The 14465-nt window shown below is 36.5% G+C and overlaps 1 protein-coding gene across 1 annotated transcript in view; it reads right to left on the reverse strand.

Moving 5' to 3' along the window:
- The window catches only part of SLA (Src like adaptor), a 51138-nt gene that overhangs the window by 18897 nt on the left and 17776 nt on the right, over window positions 1–14465 (reverse strand). Inside the window, exons 4-5 of the mRNA XM_044684377.1 lie at window positions 12896–12999; window positions 7666–7797 (exon numbers count right to left, since the gene is read on the reverse strand). Coding sequence (XP_044540312.1) covers window positions 7666–7797; window positions 12896–12999 — 236 coding nt within the window. The remainder of the gene's footprint in view (window positions 1–7665; window positions 7798–12895; window positions 13000–14465) is intronic.

Here is a 14465-nt window from a genome sequence, read left to right on the forward strand (position 1 = left end):
AGGAAGGAAGGAAGGGAGGGAGGAAGAAAGGGAGGAAGGGAGGGAGGGAGGGAGGGAGGAAGAAAGGGAGGAAGGGAGGGAGGGAGGAAGGAAAAGAAATATCTTCACTTCTATCCCATCCATTTCAAAGGAAACAATCATTAAATTAGTTTACTTTTTGTTTTTTTTTCCATTATGAGCAGGACCTAGTTCCTATATCACTTAAACATCTGGACTTACTAGGACATTCATCATTCCAAGAACATTTTAAAAATAATATTCTGTCATTCCAAAGCCCTGGGTTAGTCTGTTCCATTATTTGAAGGAAAGGAGTCTGGCTCCATTTTTATTAAGTATGTATGGATTCCAGGAAATAGCATGTCTTTTTTCCAGGCAAAAGACCAACATAATCTTAATGTAAACACTTAGAAGCCAAATACTGAGGTGTCTGAGTTATTATGGTCCATTTACATCTCTAAACTCTGCCCCAACTTTGAAGCTAATCTCTCTTTGTTTTTTGGTAAGCAAGCACATTCTCAGTTGGACTCTACATGTTTTTGTTCTTAGTATTTATCAAGTGCTGTCAGTGACTTTGCTATGAAGGTAGCCAGGGTGACACGCGAGGAGAGCTGGACTTGGAAATAGATGGCTTGGATTCAGATCCTGGCTCTGAGACTTACTAGCCACGGGAACATAGTAAGACATTTTGTTTCTCCCAGACTCAATTTCCTCATCTGTCAAATAGGGGAGGAAATAATTCTTCCCCCATGTACCCCATAAGGCTATTGTGAAGAAAATAATTTACAAACCTTAACGTGCAACATGAGCTTCCAATTTGGTCTCTAACTGATGGATGTCTAGATTTTAAAGAGGGTGAACAATCCAGATTTTGCTTCCACATCTAATTCTAATATTAATGGCCAATCTCTGTAGCTAAGAAATATAAACTTGGGCCATGAGGTTCCAGTCAAGCTGAATTGGATTTGATTCTTTAATAACAATCTGTCGTGGGCTGAAAATTGAAATGACCTTCTGGTTATTAGGTGAGGGAGAGAAAGTTGACATTCAAAATAGAGAAATTATTTGTAGAATACTGAATCAGGATTAAGGAGAAAAAATGATTGTGAAGTCAGTGCTTGTTCTTATGGAGGATAGTACTTGGAATAGCACAGCATCTTTTCTGGAAGAAGGCCTAAACAGCATCAGGGAATAGGGATCGGGACTGGACCTGTGATTTTGTTGGCATGAGGAATGCTCAGGTTGAGAAACTTCCCCTACCAAATAAGAGCTGGCAGCCTCTCTAAAACTGAGTGTTAGAGTATTGCTAAAAGAATGAGAAGTTAGGTGAAAATTTGAGTTTATGTCAGAGGTAGGGCTTGAACTCAAGTCTCCCTGGCTTTGAGAGTGGCACATAGGCTCAAAAGACTATCAGAGAATAGTTCTCACCCATAATCTCACTTACTTCCAGGTACACTGGCTCACAAGTGTTTTGTTTTGTTTTGTTAAGAAAAACAGTGTTGGCAAAAGCTTATGATATATATGCCAACATCCTATCACTTCTTATAAGATGTTAGAAGTGGAAGGACATAGGATATTCGATCGTAGAACATAGAATGTTAGCACCAGAAGGAACCTTACAAGACAGGATCTTAGAATATAAAATATTCATTGATTCAGAATGTCATGGGTTGGGAATGGAAATGATCAGGTTATTAAGTATGGAAGTGAAAGACTAGATATTCAAGATAGAGTAATTAACTGTAATACCAGATCAGAAAAAAGAAAAAGAAAAGAGATTACAAAGTCAGTACTTATAGAGGGAAATAGAAATGCCTTCTTATTCTCTATCAAATACTGTGTTTGGTCCTTGGAAGTTGAAATGGTTTAGACTGGATGCCATTTCTTGATCCGGTGAGGGACAAGTCATAACTCAGATAAGAACCACACAAAATGTTACATGCGCAGTAGAGAATGAATTTGAAAGGACCTTAAGGAAAATGTCCACCAGTTTCTTCATTTTGAAGTTGATGAACTTGTGGCCCTATGATGGGAAGTGCCTGACCCAAGGTCACATTGTAAATTGGCAGAGATTTAGTCTCCTGATTCTCACTTGTGTACTCTTACCTCTTAGCCCCACTACCTTTGGTGGACTGTGAATTTTTCAGAGGTTCACACATTTTTATTGGTGTTTCCAAAATAAAGGAATAACTACAAGATATCTTCAACCCATTCTGTACCAGAAAGCCTGCAACGCATAGTCTGAGAACAGTTGTGGGTCCTCATGACACTTTCAGAAGGGTCCTTGGGATCAAAACTATTTTTGTAGTAATAAAGGTATTTTTTACCTATTAAAATACTTCTCCTCCTTCAAACTATATATTTTTATAAGGCCAGATTTTCTTCATACACTTCAACCAAAACAACATATTGCAACAAATTAGATGCAGAAGGTGATATAAGAATCTGTCTTCTATTAAACCAAACAACCAAAGAAACAAGAAAAGAATGTAAAACAATGCCATTATTTTCACTAATTATTTTTGTCATACATATATTTTTCATAAAATGTGTAATTTATTAGCATGTATTGTATTTATTATTATTAATTTTTAAATTAATTTATTATTCTGATTTTCAGTTTCAATTTCCAATATGGTAAATGTTGATGGAAATAACCCTTATAAACGATGATTTTTTGGAGCCTTCATTCGTTTTTAAATGTCTGAAGTCATGCTAAGACCAGAATATTTGAGAATTATTATTCTATATATACCCAATATAACCTGGTCCTTTCTAACCTTCTTACTCTTTACTCTCCTCCATTCCCTTGAAGATGAAGCCATACTAGCCTTTTTCCTGTTCTGTCCTTGGATGTACCATTTCCCATCTTGCAATGGATGTCTCTGGTGCTTGAATCTATTCTCTCCTCCCTGCTACTTCTTGGAATCTCTGATTTCCTTCAAGATTCAGCTCAAGTGCTGCCTTCTGTAAGAAGCATTTCCTGATCCCCTCCCTGTAGCTGCTAGTACCATCGCTTCCATAATGCATTAAAAATGACCCTGTATGCATTCTGTATGTACTTGACTAGCATATTAGAGAACTGTCCTTGAAACTAGGAAGATCTGGGTTCAAGTAGGTATTTCTGACACCTACTATATGACCCTTAACAAGTCACTTAATAACAAGTCACTGTTTTAGAAGAGAAGATGCCAAACTGAATCTGAAGGGGAAATTTCCTCATCTGGAAATTCATTATTCAAATTAAATCATAGGACCAGAACGTACCTCATTGTATATAATGATAAATGTTCTTTTATTTCTCTCTTTCTTTAAAGTATAAGTTCCTAGGGATTGCTAAGTAGCTCAGTGGATAGAGAACCAAGCTTGGAGACAGGAGGGCTTGGGTTCAAATCTTTCCTCAGACACCTCCTAGCTATGTGATCCAGGGCAAGTCACTTAATTCCATGGCCTACATCTTAATGTTCTTCTGCCTTAGAACCAAACCACAGTATTGACTCTAAGATGGAAGATAAGGTTTAAAAAAAAGCAAAGGGATGCTAGAGAAATAAACATTTCTTGGAGTACTTTGTTATTCATTTCTCTAAGACACTTAGAATGTGAACTGTAGTTTGTTTGTTTTTGTTTCTTATTCCCTTCCTAATGGAAAACTCCTTGAGGGCAGATATTTCTCCTAGAATAATAAAATGCCCTAATAAATATATAATAATAAAAATAATAAAATGAATAAATAATAAAATAATAAATACTGTAGGTACTTAATAAATGCTTGCTGAAAGGAACAGAACAAAATGTGAGGTTGATAGTGGCAGTCAAACAGTGACCAAGAGAATGGAGACACCTTACACCTCTCCAGGTCCCACAGTCTGCTCATTGACAAGAATTCTCCTGGGCCAGCATATATTAATGTTTGCTCTTGTATATGTAAATGTCGTGGTTCAAACACAACTCAAATGATTGTCATTAAAAAACCAAACACCATAACCCACTTTCAGTTACAAACATTGGGCAAATCAACTTGTTCCAGGATTGCCTTCCTCTTTCACTTGTGGTCACCTTCTATCACTTCCTGCTCAATGTTAGATTTCCAGCTGTCTTGGGGGATCCCAGGGACCCCCCTGACATTCTTCATAGCATCAAAGAATCCAAGACTTGGACGCAACCCCAGAGTCATTCAGACTGATGCCTGTTCAATGGATGAGTCCTTGCTATGAAGAAGCCATCCAACTCTTGAATGAAGACCCCCATGCCAGGCAAAAAAATGCCTGGCCATTTCTCACTACCCATCTCTGCCTTTGCCACACCAGGAGCTTTGTTCTGAGCAGCTTCTATCTAAGGGACCTGCAGATAAAGAAAGGTGGTACAAGGCAAGAGAGAGGACAAGCTGTACTTTGAAACAGCTTCAGCAGGGGCAGGTGGGTGACTCAGTGGAGTGAAAGTCAGGCTTAGAGACAGGAGATCCTGGGTTCAAATCTGACCTCAGACACTTCCCAGCTGTGTGACCCTGGCCAAGTCACTTAACCTCCATTGCCTAGCCCTTATCTTCCTTCTGCCTTGGAACCATTACATAGTACTGATTCAAAGATGGCAGGTAATGGTTTAAAACAAACAAACCACCAAAAAAAACCCATCTTCAGGAAGTAGTCAGCCAGCTTCTATTAGAAGACCTTCATTGAAGAGGAGGTCTCTACCTCTTCAGGAAGCCTATTTTGGATAACTTTGTTACTATGCTCTTTTTCATTATCAATCTGAAACCCATCTCCAGAGAAACTTCAGCTTTGGTTCCCATTTCTCCTCTTATTACTGACTCAGTTCATCCTCATCTGCCCAGTTATTAGGGCTCCCTCTTTCCTGAAATTGCTTAGTATTTACTTATTGAGTACCAAGAAAAACAAGCCTACTTATTCTTCTACATGACAACCTTTCAAATACCTGAAAATAATTATCATGACATTCCCTAAGATAATGAATCCTTAAATAAAATGGTTTCTAATTCCCTCACCATCCTAAGTCATTCCCCCTTGCTATAACAGCTAGCATTTGTATAGCTTGTTGGGAATTATAATACACTTTATTATCTCATTTGAGTGACATATTCCAGCTTATTAATTTCTTTCCTAAAACAAGGGTGCCCAATATTCATTATTCCACATGTCATTCAACTAGAGCAGTGATTCCCAAAGTGGGTGCCACCACCCTCTGGTGGGTGCTGCAGCGATCCAGGATGGCAGTGATGGCCACAAGTGCATTTGGGGATGGTGAATAACTGCAAGGGGGCGGTGATAGTATGTGACAGGGGGCACTAAGTAATATTTTTTCTGAAAAGGGAATGTTAGGCCATAAAAGTTTGGGAACCACTGAACTAGAGCATAGTATAACAAGACTAATATCCATTTTTGGGGGCACTACTATATCTCCTTTAGTATACTTCTAAGGCAGTTATTTGAACATTTACAGGAAGACTGATATAGAGAATCATATGCAAATCCTGCCTGGGCTCACTTCTCATGTTTTCATCAAGTGAACCTATATCCTATATGTAGACCACTCATAAACAATTTATAGTGATGAAGAAGCCAAGGTCAGCAACTGCTGTTGCCTTATGAGAAGATTTATTCTTAATACTATATCATTTAATTTCTAATATTGTTCCGTGACATTTCATTTTATGTTCAAGACTTTTCCTCATTCCTTTGTCCTGACAACCCTATGAATGATCTTACCTTCCTACGAATGTCCTTACATGCCTTGACCCAGAGCATCTTCTCAACTTGGGATAATTAAGATTGAGAATATAAATTCTATCCTTTTCTGTAAATAGAGCTAGCTTCACCCACACATATCCAGGAATGGCATGACTGTGTCCTTGATTTTCTCCATTAGGATGAACAGTGCAAATCAAACTTAACCAGACCTTATTTAATTCATCCATCTAGATCAGCAAGGATATTGGAATTCTGTAATCAGTCATGTGACTTTCCCCAATCACCAGGAGGGGTCCACCAATTAGAAATGTCTTGGCCTGTCTACAGAAAGACTGAATAATGTGCATTCAAAATTGTATTTAAAAGGTTCAAGACTATGGATGAATTGCCCTTGATCACTTAGAGAGATGTGTAGACCACTAATTTATTGGTTATTGCTAATCAATAAATTCATTTTTCTTTCTCAGAACCAGTCTTTTAGAATTTTTACTCATCACATTTTTCAGTAACACTTTTGGTTAAAGAACCAGCCTTTCTCTTTACTATTGTTTTGTTAGATATTTAAGAATCTTTCCAGCTCTAATATTATAAAACCTTTTCCTTTTTGAGAAATCTTGAGATTGATTCTTGAGTAAATTCATTTATTTTAAAGATGAGGGAACTGAGTCTCTGAGAGAAGAAATTGACTCAAGATCAGACAGATAGTAAGATTATAGAATCAAGAATTGGGTTCTGATTTTCTTAGTCTACATACAGGGTGCTTTCTACTATCCCTTATTGCCTGCAGAGTATGGTACAAGATATATATATATATATACACATATATATGCATATATATATGTATGTGTATGCATCTATATACACACATATATATCCTATACCATTGTTTATACTCACACACAGTAAAGGGTTTAGATGAGTTCAGAGATGTTCACCAATAAAACATTTTCAACTCCAGCATTCTTTAAAATCTAATTCAAATGTCATCTCCTTTTGGAAGTCTTCCCTGTTATTTCTGGGGCTTTCTGACCTTACATGGCTCTTGACTCTTTCATCATTTAACCTTTTAATAACATGTATCAAATACTTATATATGTCTACTCCCTACCAAATTATAATCTCTAAGTGCAAAGGTTCTATTTCTCTTTTATCTAAATTTTATATCTCCCTTAGAGAGATATATCCCTCATATCTCTCCAACTCTATATCTCTGCCTATAAGAGTTTTTTGTATATAGTAGGCATTCAATTAATGTTCAATGAATGAAAAACAAATGAATGGCTTTTATAGATGAGTAGGCTTGGGCTTTCAGTAGATCCCCAAATAAATGATGTCAAGAGCATTGAATCCATAATGATGAATCCTAGATTACAGTCCTGGCTCTTCCGTTTACTAAATAATTCTAAGAAAGTTTCTTCATTTTCTGAGCCTCAGTTATAAAATGTGGATAATCACATTGCATTGTTAGCTCACAGAATTGCCTGGAAGAAGTTGCTCTAAGATGTGTAATCATAAATAATTATTTTCTCAAGAAAAATATTGAGAATATCAGGCTTTAAAAAAAAGAGAGGGGTTCTATTCCAGAACTTTGCAATTTGTATGTATGCCATTATCCAAATAATTTTCCTCCTCTGTGTCTGTTATCTACAAAATGGATCTAATCATGTTCATCCATCTTATCTCATACCATGACTTTGAGGATAGCCTTTTTGTTAACTGATGCAAATGTGAATAGAAGTAGTCATTGTCATTTTGAAGAAGGCATCTAGAACCTTGAGTATCTGAGCTTTGAATTATAGAGTAGAAGGTGAAGAATAGACTATTGGAAGGAAGTTAGAAGAAAAGGAACAAATTGAGGGGTATTCATCAGAATGCTCAGTAAGCAATGAATTCTATTCCCTACAAATATGGCTCAGGTGACAGATGTGAAAATCGACATTAGGCATTTAATTGATTGTCTTACCAGAATAGTGATTCACGAGGTCTTCCAGGCACTGGAAGGTGAGTCTTGGAGAAATATAATACCAGTTGTTGGGTAGACGGAAGATACGATAATGTTTCACTTGTCTGTGTCTCACCGATAGTGAATAAAAACCTAGAGTGATGGGAGAAAAAAAAAATCTGTTGTATTTACCTTATTCCAATTCAAGAGAAGGGAGTAAATTGTTTCATTTTAGACTGATGGCTTAGGTTTTTTTTTTTTATCCCAACTATTCAAAGATATATTTCTGGATTATGGTGAGTTCTTATTTGGTGCAACCTAGATCATCCCAACAGTTGGTACCCAAAGCTGGTTACTATTAGCCATTTACGCCCATCTGGCAGTGATCTAAGACTGTATGTAGGTTCTGAATTCTTCCACTGAGAGAAATGACTGTTTTTGATATTCAATAGAATTAAGTACACATAGGAGAAAAAACTTACTTTTCTTTAGGTTTTGAGACTAGCACATGTTTCCCTCTCTGTTTTGTTAATATTCACAGTTAAGATGGAGATACAATGGCAACCTCTGTCTTATTTAGAATCCTGCAATTTCATAGTTGAAAGGAGCCTCACATGTTTTCAAACCCAGAGGTATCAAAAATGCTATGACCACAAATAAGTTAAAATGTAATTTTAATTTTTTAAAGATAAAGATACTTTTTAAAAAATAAAAAAGTTTTAAAGATAAAAAATTAAGATAATTAAAAAATTTTAAGATATAAAGATATTTTCCCAAATACATATATTAATAGTTTTCAACTTATGTTTTCCCAAAATTATAAGATCAAAATTGTCTCCCTATTTCCCTTCCCTCCCCGTTCCCGGAGATGGTAAGCAATTTGATTTGTGTTTATCATTTCTTATAACACAATAATATTCCATCACCAACATATACTACAATTTGTTCAGCAATTCCCCAACTGGTGGACATTCCCTCAGTTTCTGATTCTCTGCAACGTCAAAAAGGACTGTTATAAATATTTTTGTACAAGTAGGTCTTTCCCTTTTTTATGATCTCTTTGGGATACAGACTTAGCAAGTAGAAGTATTACAGGATCAAAAGGTATGTACAAGTTTATAGCCCTTTGAGCATAGTTCCAAATCGTCCTCCAGAATGGTTGGATTAGTTCACAAGTCTGCCAATAATGTATTAGTGTTCCGATTTTGCCACATCCCCTCTAACATTTGCCACCTTCCTTTACTGTCATATTGGCCAATCTGATAGGTATGAGGTGGTACTTCAGAGTTGTTTTAATTTGCATTTCTCTAATAAAGAGGGATATAGAACATTTTTTCAAATGATTATTGATAGCTTTGATTTCTTCATCTGAAAATTGCTTATCTATATCCTTTGACCATTTGTTAGCTAGGGAATAATGAAATGTAATAAAAAAAAATGACCTTACCTTCCATCTTAGAATCAATATTTTTTAATGGTTCTAAGGCAGAAGAATGGTAAGGACTAGACAATGGAGGTTAAGTTACTTGCCCAAGGTCACACAGCTAGGAAGTATCTTTACTTCATGATCATTTCTAATTGACTCTCCTCCTGCCTACCACAAGCCATACACCCAACAGAACCTTCCTTTGTAGCAGGTCAAATACAATAAAAAATATTTTCTTTTTAATCAGCACATTGGCCACATCTAAAAGGAATGCTTCACCTTGTGCCTCTGTACCTTGATTTAGTCTTACTTTTTGCTGAGCACCTAGGAAATATGGTGGTAAACATCAGAGCAACAGATAATCAAAATAAACCATGAATTCATTTCAGCTCCCCTATCAGCTAGTCAAGAGATGGCAACAACCAGGCTGAACTGGAATTTATCACTGAAATCTAAACAATCCCATGGCCTCATCTCTAAATGACCGACCACTCCATTATATCGCTTTGTGTATATTCTTCTGCTTTTAAGACATTGATAGATATTAATGAAAGGATGTTTGGATTTATTTGTATTGTTTTTATTTATTATATTTTTTATTTTATTCTTAACACACTTTAATTTAAAGTCAACCAAGTAAATTAAAAAAAATTTAAAGAAAGTCACTCTTGAGAATCAATATTTATTGAACACCAATTATGTACCAGATATGGTGCTAAAGCACCTGACTCAAGTTCAAAATTGATAATCCTATAATACTGATGCCAAAAAGCATCTGTCTGGGGTCCATTTTGCTGTTTACTTTAGCCACATGAGAAAAACAAAAGGAACCTTTAAAACGTTTGTTTTTGATTTGAAACCAGAATCACTGAGCAGTGAGATGTCTCAGTGAATAGAGAGCCAGGCCTGGAGATGGGAGATCCTGGGCTTAAATACGGCCTTCCTAGCTGTGTGACCCTGGGAAAGTCACTTAATCCCCATTGCCTAGCTCTTACTGCTTTTCTGCCTTAGAACCAATAGTGTTCATTCTAAGATGGAAAGTAAGTGTTAAAAAAAGAAGTGACCTCATTACACCAGAAAAAAATGTCTTTTGTACTGAGTGCTTTGGCAAATGCAAGGAAGGATGCAAAGATCTGATAAAATCCAGTCCAGGTCCTCATGAAATTTATAGTTTTGTTCAAGCCTGAAGTCCAAGTGCAAATATCTGTAATACGTGACAAGTATGCCAGAGAGGGGGAAAATGTTTTGTCAGGTCCGAGAAGAGGTTATTAGTGACTTGGAATAATTATGGATTAAGTTTCCATCAAGTATTTTTTTATTCTAAGAATGGTGTTGAAAATGGATGTGGACAATTGCTCTGTGATAATGCCTTCTTTGTGTCATCTGAGAGATTTAATTCTGATGGGAGAGTGAGGGAATATGTGATCTTAAAAGTTGTTTCAAATCTTTCAAATGAAGAGAAAGGTCAGACTGGATAATTTCCACAATTCCTGCTAGATTTAAATCTCATGATTCTCTCTGACTCTGGGATCACCCAGACCTCAGGCTCCTCCTCTGTATCATGGGAGGGCTCCATTTCTATGGTCTTTCCCAGCTATAAGCATTTGCATCTATGATTCTGCCTAAGTCTAGTCACTCACTTTTTTGCCCAAGTGCCACTTCATCAAACCGAGCGTGTGTTTTCCCAGAACATGAACAGGGTCTAAAGTTCAGGTACTGTTAAGCAGCCAGGGGTGGCGAGTGGAAAATACATGAGAACTTTGCATACATGCCCAGAGGACCCGAGCCTGCTTCTCTGGGGGAGAATGCTTCACTGCATATGGGGCTCATAATCTTTATTTTTAGAGCAGGTGGGGCAAGCACGCTGATGTGGAAATAATTAATGAAAGTTAGGGCACCAGACTTTGGGGACTCCTTTGGGATTTCCATGAGCAGTTTTGCTTTTAGTTCAGTTTGCTTTAGTGTCGTTTAGTTTAGTGTTCTTTTTTTTTTTTTTTTTTGGTATTATCATATGTGACAGAGTTAACTCCTTGGAAACAATATCATTCTGTACTTTTAGACTTACTAATGTACTCATTCATCTTCTCTCAAGTGAACTTGTGGCTCTCTAGCATAGTATATTTCTTTTCCTTCTATTTCTTTTTTTTAAATACATCCTTACCTTTTGTTGTAGTCAATATTAAGTATTGGTTCCAAGGTAGAAGAGCAGGAAGGATTAGACAATGGAGGTTAAGTGACTTGCCCAGGGTCACACAACTGTGAAGTGTCTCAGGCCAGATTTGAACCGAGAATCTTCCACCTCTAGACCTGGCTCTTCTATCCACTGAGCCACCTAACTGCCCTGAGTATCTTTCTTGAACATCATAGGCACTCAATATTTTATGAGTGAAGGAACAAATAAATGAATTCAATTCAATAGATATTTATTAAGCATCTACTATTGATAATAATAGCACACTTACAGAGTACTTAAAGGTTGACAAGAACTTTCCTTTAAAAATGCTTTCTGAATTTGCCATTATTCATTTAAGGAAACTGAGGCACTAAACCGTTAGATGCTGATGCATGCTTTTAAGTGTCCAATGCAGATTTTGAACCTAGGTCTCTTATCTCCTAGAATCACAGAATGAAATTTATTAACTTGGATAGCTCACATCCAAAAGGAAGTCCACTATGCTATACTGATTGGGTTCCATTTTATAAGATACTGAATGTGGAGACTGAAGTCTTCCTTTGAATCCTAGCTCTGCCACCGAGGCGACTTCAGGCAAATCACTTGATTTATTAGTCCCTCACTTTTCACTGCTGCAAAATTTGAGGTTAGAGGATGTATTAAAGCCAGTTATAACTGGCTCACAAGAGCCAATTGTTAAATTAAGTGTGAATATTTGCACTTCAGAAATCCAGAAATATTATATTTCAGGACTTAATTTATTCTTTTATCGGTGTTTAGACAAGAAAATGATGGGTTAAATGTTAATAATATATTAAACTGAAAAATGACTTGTGTGGCCACTTGTCCAACATTGATTAATATGCCCCAGGATGCTTGTCCCCTTAAAATTCTTTTTACACTTAACATCCTAGAGCTTCTTATTTGTTTTTCTTCAGTTGTAAAAAATTGCATGGAAAATATACTCTAAAACAGAGCCTCCTGGTTTGCTCTAATTTGCACAATTGATATAAGGCTTTCTCTAATAAATATTAATACTATTATTCTTCATTTTCCAAGATCTTGCTATCTTCACCATTACTAACTGGTCATTGGGATATGTAATAATAACAGTGATGGGTAAAGCCAGAAATGATCTGCTTGTTTGGTCTATTTCCCTAAGGCTGACTTAATCACAATAGTTTCTTTTTCCCAGTTCTAACACATCTTGTGTTCTAACAGTCTAAGTCTATCTCCTATGCTAACATTCAGTGTCGTGTGCTAGATGGTCTAAGACCTCTTCCTCTTCTGACATTTTGACATCTACGTTCTAATATTCTATGGTATTAGATCCCTTTCAGTGTTGACATCCTAAGGATTCTTCTTGTTCTAACATTCTGTGTTCTAAAGTCCCTTTTAGAACCAGAATTCTGTGGTTCCGTTTCCTTCCACCATCTTGTTTACCGATCTCTGTATTTCCAGAACTTGTACTTTCATATGAACCAGATGCTTTAGGTAGTGTGTAGGTTGCTCATTCGCTTACCAGTTTTGGATATGGTTGCCAGAGGTGTAGGAGGATGGGACAACGAAGGGCCATAATGAGTCAAGCGGGAAAGAAATTTATAGAAATCTGATAACAGCATGGAAAAAAAGCACCTTTTGGTCTCCCTCACCTTTCTTAGTTTCACTTTCTCTGATCATGAAGGAACCCATCTTTGTGTCAGGCAGCAGTAAAAGTTCTTCAGCTTTGTCTCTTCCTAATCCTTCAAAAAGCCAACTGGAAAACAAGAAAGATCCCATTTATTTCCTTCTCTTTCTCCGCCCACTAGAGCTCTCTCAATCCCTTACCCTTGGAACCCAAGAGTGAAATTCAGCTCAGGCTAAGACAAAATTATCAAAAAGCTAGACTATGCAAATTTTGAGTGAATGAATTTTACAATGTTACGGATGGCAAAGGGTCATTCTTGATTCCCAGAGATTAAAATTCTTTTGTAAATATTGATGCATTTTATAAATATCCATGTTATTATCGCTATTGTTATGATCATAGTTCTAGAACTAGAAAGTACCTCACAGGCCATCTAATCCATCCCCTTCTCATTTTACTGGTGAGGAAAATGATGCTCATGGAGAATACATGATTTTTTCAAGGTCACACAAATAGCTAGTATGACAGATAAGTATGACTTGAACTCAACTCCTTTGACTCTAGAGCCAGGGTTCTTAGCACCCGTAGCACACAATCTTTTTTTGTTCCTAAATTAACATAACACATATTTGGATCCTTTCAGCCAGTCAAGTAAAACCCATAAAGCAAGGATTTAGCAATTTCATTTTCCTATAAACCAGACTAGAGATAGAGGCTTTAGCTTTCTTAAGAAGACAAACTCTTTAAATAGTTTTAAATACTCTTGCTAAGCAGGAATATTTCAAAAACCAGATATAAGTGATCCTTTTTCTTTGGCATAAATGGCTCAGACCCATACTTGGCAGTACTTTGTTAGTAAGTGGTTTGTGTTACTATGTACAATAAAAATAAGTTACAGCACAGTATTTCATAAACATGTAAATACATACTTTCACTTTATATCTGGGGAATCAGAGGAGACGGTTGGTGAAGGATATAACTCTATTTTTCTATCCTACACCAAAAGCCTTTTTTAGTGCTTCACAATGGGCATGGCAGCAAGCTTGAGTTCTCATAGATTATGCTAATGGAGGGCAGATTCAATCAGATCCTGCTGAGCTGGGCAGGCTTTAAGTAAAAGTCTAGGAGCAGACTTTGTGTAGCTCTCATCTGAAGTCCAGGCCAGTTAAATTAAGGGAAGTTAATCCCACAAAGATGGACCATCTTTTGGTAAGCATAGAATACATACATATATTCAATGATACAGACAGACATAAGCATTAATAACTTAGCTTAACAGAAAAATCATACATGATAGATGCCAAACAGAAAGTTACTGAATTAAATTGAACTGAATAAGCATTACTGCATATTTATCTAGTTACTCTTCTGAGAAATGCAAGACCTTTTGAGATATCATCTGAGGAGATCTCCATGGTAGCAGGCAATGTAGGTTGCCAGAATCTTATCTAAATGTAAATGAAGTACTTTTAGAGACCAGCAAACAAATATTCTCTTCTTTCTTCCTTCCTTCCTTTCTCCCTCCCCCTCTCTTTCTCCATCTCTTTCTTTTTTCTCTCTTTCTCTCTCTTCTTTCTTTCTCTCTTTCTCTCTCT

This window comes from Gracilinanus agilis, chromosome 1, assembly GCF_016433145.1.
Source record: "Gracilinanus agilis isolate LMUSP501 chromosome 1, AgileGrace, whole genome shotgun sequence".
NCBI lineage: Eukaryota > Metazoa > Chordata > Mammalia > Didelphimorphia > Didelphidae > Gracilinanus > Gracilinanus agilis.